General features: G+C 49.7%; 1 protein-coding gene across 1 annotated transcript; it reads right to left on the reverse strand.

Annotated features, from left to right (window-relative positions):
• Positions 1 to 2366: 2366 nt before the first annotated feature.
• On the reverse strand, positions 2367 to 5704 carry LOC142856978 (odorant-binding protein 2a-like). Its single transcript, XM_075984604.1, has 6 exons — positions 5618 to 5704; positions 5023 to 5156; positions 4715 to 4785; positions 4150 to 4260; positions 3524 to 3625; positions 2367 to 2443 (listed from the first exon to the last, which is right to left on the reverse strand). The coding sequence occupies exons 1-6, from the start codon at positions 5702 to 5704 to the stop codon at positions 2367 to 2369; spliced, it is 582 nt and encodes a 193-aa protein (XP_075840719.1).
• Between the last annotated feature and the right edge of the window lie 2238 nt (positions 5705 to 7942).

Below are 7942 nucleotides of genomic sequence, written 5' to 3' on the forward strand. Positions count from 1 at the left end.
ACCTTGTTTGCCATCAGGGAAACGCAAATAAAAACAGCAGTGAGGTTTGTTCCCTCACTCAGTTCAGAATGGCAGCCGTCAAGAAGTCAAGTGCCCAAAAATTCTGGGGTGTTGCAGGGAAAATAAACCTTAATACATTGTTTATGGGGACAGAAACTAGAGAAGCCTCTATGAAAACTAGTTTGGAGACTCCTCAGAAAACTAAATATAGAACCAGAAAATGATCCAGCTACGGCAAGCACCCCCGAGTTTATACCCAAAAGATTCTCGTCATTATAGCTCAGGGAAACCTGCACATGTGTGTTGATTGCCATGTGCTCACACAGCCGAGAAGCAGAATCAGCCTAGATACCCACAAACGACTGAGATGAGCAGATACAGAAAACGCCGTGCGTGAACAGTGGAGTTTTGTTCAGTCATAAAGCAAAAGGCAGTTTTTGGGGAAAGAGAGGCAGGAAGAATGAGGCAGGAGGGCTGATGCGGACAGGGCTTTGTTTTGGAGAGAGGGCAATGCTTTAGGGTTAGACAAAGATGATCTAGGCATGGTGTTGCATGGCTTTAATCCCAGTGTCCCAGAGGCAAAGGCAGAGGCAGGTCAATCTCTATTATTTTAAGGCCAGAAGTCAACCTCAGGTCTTCCCCAGGTTGCGATCTACCTTGCTATTTTTGAGGCAAGGTCTCTTCTCTGACTTGGCACTCGGAAGTTAAGCTAGCTGACCAGTGAGCCCCTCCCCAGTGCTGGAAATACAAGTACCCCTCCAGGCCTTGAGAGTTTATGTGGTACACAAACATACATATGCATAAAATTTTATGTAGACATCACACAACAAAAAAATCAATTTAAGAATAATATTTTTTATGTTCACTGTTAACTTTTCTGGTCTTTAAGAGGATCACAGATAATTTAAATTGCTGTTTTGGACTAGACTTTTTATTGTTATTTAATCATTTTTTGAGATTATACTATAAGTATATCATATCCCTCCTCCCTCCAAACACTTTCCATATAGTCCTGCTTGCTCTTTTTCAAACTCACAGCCTCTTTTTTTATTAAGTGTGTGTGTATATATATATATATATATATATATATATATATATATATATATATATATATATATACGATCCTGTCTCTCTTTTTCTGCAAACTACCTTTTGCTTGATTATTGAACAAAACTCCACTGTTCACACATAGCATTTTCTTTATCTGTTCATCTCATCTGTCTGTGGCTATACATATATATGTATAATATATATAATATAGGAATATATTATATAGGTATATAGGCACAACCTGTTCAGTCTACATACTATTTATTGAGTGTTTGTTTTCAGGGCTGACCATCTGGTATTAAATAACCAGTTGCTGTACTCTTCCCTGGAGAAGACTATTTCTCCTGTTCCCAGCATCCCCTCGTTCCTGTAGGTCTTGATGTCTCTTCTGTTCTCCAACCACCTTAGCTTCTCTATTGCTGTTGTCCTTCAACTCACGGTCAGGCCGCCATGCTGATGAGACTTTATGGGGAAGCTTCTGATACCTCTAGGAGACACAATCTCATAACAAACTCCCTGATTTGCTCGGAATTTTGGGGTTGGAATCTTTATTATCTATTTTGAGACATAATTTGAGAGCTATCAAGACAGTATTGACAGCTAAACTAAAGAGCAGCTCTCCCTCGAGAAATGGGAATGTTCTATTCTTTCCCTGAGTGTCTCTTTCTTTACCCATGTTTATAACAAAGATTTCAGGTCCCCATACTAAACTGTGACTCTCTCCTTTGAGATGGCCGAGTCCCCAAATCTGGAGTTCCTGTATACTCTTCTTGAACTTTCTATTTCAGCCAGTCACCAAGTCTGCTTCATACAGGTTCATCCTGAAATTCTTCTCTGCATTGAAGCCAAAACCTGTGTTTGGCCTGTGTCAGGGACTCCAGATAGGGGAAGCCCTCAGACTGCCCTGGGTAGCAGCTCAGAGCTGTGCAGAACCCACATGTCTGCCACAATTCTCTGTGTGATTCTAGCCTCCTGGTATGTCTTTTGTCATCTGTAGTTCCTACACCCTTGTACTTGGAAAAAAACTGTGGGAGAGGCCTGGGTGGGGAACTGGGGGAGGCTGTGGCTGCCTCTATGTTTCCTGAGGGGACATGAGGGAGGAGCTACCCACCCTAGTTCTACCCTGTCACTGAGCTAGGCTTCTCAAGGAGGGGTCTTCATGGCAGCCCACCAAGTCCTCCTGGACTAGGAGCCTGGTGGTGACAGTAACACTGCCCAAAGCCCTGATGACCCTTCACAGCCCTGCTTTTTTCCAGCCTGACAGCCAGTGACTCACCAGGTGGGGCTCTAGGACCTCACATGGCTCTCCAGGAAAGTCAGATGCCATGCTCCTTGGGCACCAGCCCATCAATGTCGCTGAACTTTTTCCCATGTCTCTGCTGCCAGCAGGGATCTTCAAGCCCACCCAAGGCCCCTCACAGACAGGCTGAGTCATAGGACAGCTAAAGGGCTTTATTTGGTGTCAGGAGGGGGAGGTGAGGTGAAGGTGTGGGGGAGGAGCAGTGGGGAGATTGGTCCAGGATAGGTGTGGTACAGGGATGTCCCAGTCAGGTTTGGACAGCACGGCTTGCTCAGCAGATGCATACCTGGGTAGCTGCTGTGACAAAGAGAAGAGATATAAGTCCCCCCAATTCTGAAGGAGCAGCAGCCAGGGGAGTCATGGACAGGGATGGCCCAGGGCACATATGGGACTTTCCCCGTGGTTTTGTGTGGTCCCTGCTAGGAGCTGGGGTCCTCTGAAGAGATCCCTCACCATTCCCATGAACAGCCAGGTCTCTGCCTCCCTGGAGAGAATGGGAAGAACAGGGCAAAGCAGAGACCAGGGACTAGGAGAGATCATGACAAACAGGAAGGACTTCCTAGCTGTCCTGTAAATTACACTCAAGGCCACCTCCCTGGTGACAGCACCTGTCTGTATGGATAGGATGAGGACCAGGGCTTCCTGAGCTCCACATTCTAGGCTTCTCTACATTCCTACAGGTGGGACGGGTGGGGGGAGACTTACCCTAGTTGCTTTCAGGCACACAGTGCTCTGTAGAAACCAAAAGAAGCCCAGGGGTGAGAAGGGCCCTGTAGAAGACCCCATCACAGCTGAGGCTCAGACCCTCCCTCAGCCAAGACCTGAGGCAGAGCCTGGCAACCCTGGGAGAGGTGACAGGACCTTGAAGGTTCAGTGCAGAAACCAGGGATCCAGAGAGAGCAGGGAGAGAGTGGACAGAAGCACAGGAGACTTGGAGGAACATGGGGACCCCGGGAGACAGAGGCTCAGAATGTGACATTGTGACCCTGAGGAAATGATGGAGATACCACAGAGACACAGGGGACAGGGACAGACATGAAACAACAAATAAGGGACAATAAGACCCGGCACAGAGAGGACGCAGAAGCACAGAGACAGACATGGTTTGTGGCCACACACAGGTAGCAGTGACACAGGGGACACAAGGAGAGGCATGGACAGTCCTGTTCTCACCATTTAACTCTTGTACAATTATGTCTTCCACTTTGAGTCCCTTATGCTGTACAAATTTCTTAAATTCTTCCATGGCCTCTGGGTTTTCCTCAGGGTTTCTCCCTGTGGGGAGGTGGGGCAGGCTTAAGGGATGGGGCTCAGCTCTGCAGAGAGCCAGAGACAGGGATGGGAGCATTAACCTGCACAAAGTTTGAGAGTGGAGCCTGGCAGTTAACAACGAACTGGGTGTGGACACCCTGACATGAGGGACCCTCTGGCCCTAGGGAGAACCTCTGCAGATTTACAGGACACTCCACAGATCTGTAAGAGCCCTGAATCTCAGGGGCATGAGGCTGTCCCTTGACCCTGTAGGATCCCTACTTTCCATAAAGGCCTCTGTCAAGACATTCCCTTTGACCTGACCCTTGACTGAGATCCCTGGAAGTGGCATTTGCTGGCTCCAGGGGTGGAGATTGTTCCTGAGTGCTCAGGTCTCCAAAGGCCACACAAGCCCCATGCTCCCTCTCACCCATTTCCGGGGCAGTACCCTGAGCACAGCACCAAGAGGCTTCTCAGCCCCCATTGCCAGGCATGGCTGGTGGAAGCAGAGACCAGACACAGGACTTAGGGCCTCCGTGGCACCTCACCAACGAGCTTTCCCAGGCCAAGCAACTCCCCAGGGAAACGGCCTTCACAGTATATGACGTAGTGGTCCTTCACCGGCAGCTCTGTGATATAGATGAACCTCTTGTCGTCAACTGTAGGTGAACAGAAATAACTCTTAGTCTCTTATCCCTGAGGCACCATTGCAGACCATGTGAGGGAACACCTTGGAACACCTCAGTGGTCACCCAGGAGACTTGTCTAGTCTAGCCCTGGCCTTTCCATCATCTCCAGTTAGACAGGACTCATTTCTTGGAACCTGTTAAGGTCAACTAAGATGTTCAGAGAAGGGGGCTGAGGTTGTACCAGGCCTGAGCATCCATCTCCCTGCCTGGCTTTCCACTCTTTAGCATGGTTTTCTCATGGGTCAAGATCTGAGATCCAGGCAGGGGACCAAGAGCCAGTCAGATGCTAGAGTTGACTACACAACGACCTCTATATCTGGTATGTGGAAAGTGAGAGGATGGTCAGTTCTACAAGCTGGACCAGGCAAGGACCCATCTATCCAAGGGCTGCCGCTGAAGGACATCCTTAGACACAGGGACTCACAGGAGGTGAATTTGCCAGGCTCATCAGTTTTCTTCATCAGGATTTTAACCTCATGACACTGACCGTTCTTCCTGTAAACACAAGTCCACAGTCAGCCTGCTCCCACCAGCAGAGCAGAGCCCCTCAGCTCTTTGGGTGACTTAGCTCTGGTCAGGTGATCTCCTAAATTCCATGTTCCTGCTTTTGGAAACTGCTTGGGACTGTGTCCCTCAAAGGTGGAGATTTTTAGTTTCCCAAACTCAACATATAGCCAGGATAGCAAGGGAGAGACAGACAACTAAGGAGGCCCACTGCTGGGGGACACGTACCAGAATATGACGTCACACTCCATGTCTCCTCCTTCCAGGGCTGTTACCTTCACAGGGAAAACCTTCGAGGGTATGTTGTGACTGGATAGGCTGCCGTTGTGTATCATGGCCTTTGGATACCAGATCCCAGAATACTGCAGGAGACAAAGCTTTGCACATGCCCAATCGTGGCCCTCTTCCTATCCCAGGCTCTAGCATATGGGCTAGCACCTAAGTAGATACTCATAGCCCAGGCTGCTGCCACTGAGATGGGCTAACCCTGTATTCCAGGAACTTTGGTCAGAAAACAGATACCAGAGCATTAGACGACCCAATCCCATGATGGTAGAACGTGGGTGCTCCCATCCAGGTATCTAAAATCTTGAGGCCTACAACGCAGCACTGGATTAATGCCCTTGTCCACGAGTCCTTCGAGCTTTGGGTATCATGTGAACAAGGACCCCTCACCAAAATCTGCTTTCTGTTCTAAACCCCTATCTTCAGGAGGCTGCCCATCTTCTGTTAGAATAATGGAAGCCCAGTTCTGAATGCTCAGTGCAAGGTCAAATTCAACCTACAAGGCCCCACCCCTCCCCATTGACGTTCCCCTCCTCACATCCTCCTGGTCATCTGATGGAACTTCTTGGGCCTTCAGAACAGCCACCAGCCCCAAAAGCATGAAGGTCAAGAGCAGGCTCTTCATCTTTAGTCGCTAGCTGGGCTCTCACACAAGGCAGGCCACCTGGGGAAGGTCTGCTCTGGCTGCTCACACGGTGCTCTTTATATCCCCCGTGGCCAGGGATGTGTGCCCACTTGGCACTGACCACGTCCCTCCCGTCCTTCTATCATGGCCAAATCTACATCCATCATGGAGGTAGAAGGTTGTTGTTGTTGGGATCTGATGACAATGAACTCAATGTCACCCACAGACGAAGAAAGACACACAATGCCCTGCAAAGTCTGTGCCACAAGACTTGTGTCCACAAAGGACCCTGGGAAGACAAGTGACTCAGCGGCAGGGAGGTTGCTCATTGGGAAGGGAGGGAGGGCCAGGCTTCCCTTCACAGCCCTGTCCCCCATCTGCCATGGCTGCCCTGAGCTGTGTCCACTGAGATCTGGATTCTGACCTCCTGTGCAGAGAATGGGGCTGAGCTACACCACCAGAGACTGCTGCTAGTCCCCAGATGGCCTGGCCGCTGCCCGGGAGGAAGCCCACTTCATTGTCCTTTTCGTGCATGGATACCCATATCTTCAGGGGTACCTCCCTTTAAGTGGGGACACAGACTCCTGACTCTTGTCAGTTTGAACATCATCAGGTCAGACCCCCTGCTACACTAGGCCACACCATGACCCTGACCCAGCTCGGGACTCTGCAGGGCACTTCTTTATCTCAGATGTCCTGGTCCTTTTCACTGCCCAGACAATGCCATCTCCTCAGCCACCATGAAAAGTTTCATTTTCATAGTTCACATGATTTTAAGTTGGCTGCATAAAGAATTCCAACCACACATGAATATTTGTCCCCTGAAGGGACATGTGGGTGGGGTTCACCTCTTTGAGCTCAGGGGAATTCATTTCCAACAAGGGGCCCTGGCCTTCTGCTGTTCTTGTCATCTGAGGACCTGCTGAGAGGACGTTTCAGAGCCAGGGCTGCCCTGGTGCAACTGAGGTCCATGTGTGTTCATTTCTTGCCATCTTGTGCCCTGAGGTGGGATGAAGAACCAGCGTCCATCACAGCCTGATTTGAGCCCAGCCCTGTGCTCCTATTGAACTCCGTTCCTCTGGAGTCCACAGCTTCCCTCCTTGCTAGTTCTGAGCACCCACAGGCTCTCCACATGGCCCGATCACACTCTTTTTTTTTTCGGTAAATGATGTAAAAAGCACCATGACCCGATGTGTCAAACTGTGTTCTGAATTCATGATATCTGCCTGCCTCCAGGCATTAGCCCAGCTTCCTTCCCAGTAGGAACTGTGCCTTCCACTCCTTACTCTGCAGTTCCTGAACTTGGTCCCCTGCCCTGAAACCTAGACGGTCAGGTCTGGAGAAGGATTTCATTTCCTGTGTGGCTGTCTACACTCCATGGCTCTGGAGACAGGAGCTGGTCCCACAATGGCATCTCTGTGCCCATCTGGATCAAAGGTGGACGGGCTCAAGTATCCACAAACAATCTTAATGAGCATGCTCTGACTTGCCCTGGCTTGTGCTGAGGAGCTGGCATGGCCCAGGTCTTGACCTCACTGTAGAAGGTGTTGAGCAGGAATCCTGACATTCTGGGTGGAGTGGGGAGGGCTTTAGGAGCAGAGATTAGAAAACAGGCTATTATTTCCAAATCAAGGGTGCGGGGTCTCTGAACCTGCCAACTTGTCCTTCATTAGCGTGTTTGATTCATTCCTCTGAGCAGCTCACAACACAGGCACCTGTGTTTGATTCCCTGAGTCAGAGGAGAACAATATGCCTGTGATTGACAGAGCCAGGGACGCTGTCATTCTGCTGGAGGTCATTGGAACTTGCCAGGTGGCTCTCATTATCCATTTCTCTCGCCTGAGTCTTGGCACCTGGTTTGTCTCAAGTTGTCCAGTTATGTTCCCTGGCATGACTAAACTAAGGTGGGATCACATAGCTGCCATCCTGTGGAATGGACTCTATTTGAATCCTGAAGTGTCAGTGCTGGGGTGGCTATAGCTGAAAGTGCTGATGGCTGACCCTTATTGTCCCCTGCCACTGCGGTTGACATTTCTTAACACCAGAGAGACTAGCAGCTTCCCAGTCTGGTGACTGCACCTCCCTTTTATGTTCTCTGACCCCCAGCCTTGAAGGGCAGGTGTGAGGGTGATAACCACACAGTCATGAATGGGTCTGAAGCTTCCCCCACAGGTTCTTGTGCGGAAGGCTTAGTCCCAGCTGACAGCCCTATTTGAAGAGACTGCAGACCGAGGCCAG

The sequence above is a fragment of the Microtus pennsylvanicus genome, chromosome 9, assembly GCF_037038515.1.
Source record: "Microtus pennsylvanicus isolate mMicPen1 chromosome 9, mMicPen1.hap1, whole genome shotgun sequence".
Taxonomy (NCBI): Eukaryota; Metazoa; Chordata; class Mammalia; order Rodentia; family Cricetidae; genus Microtus; species Microtus pennsylvanicus.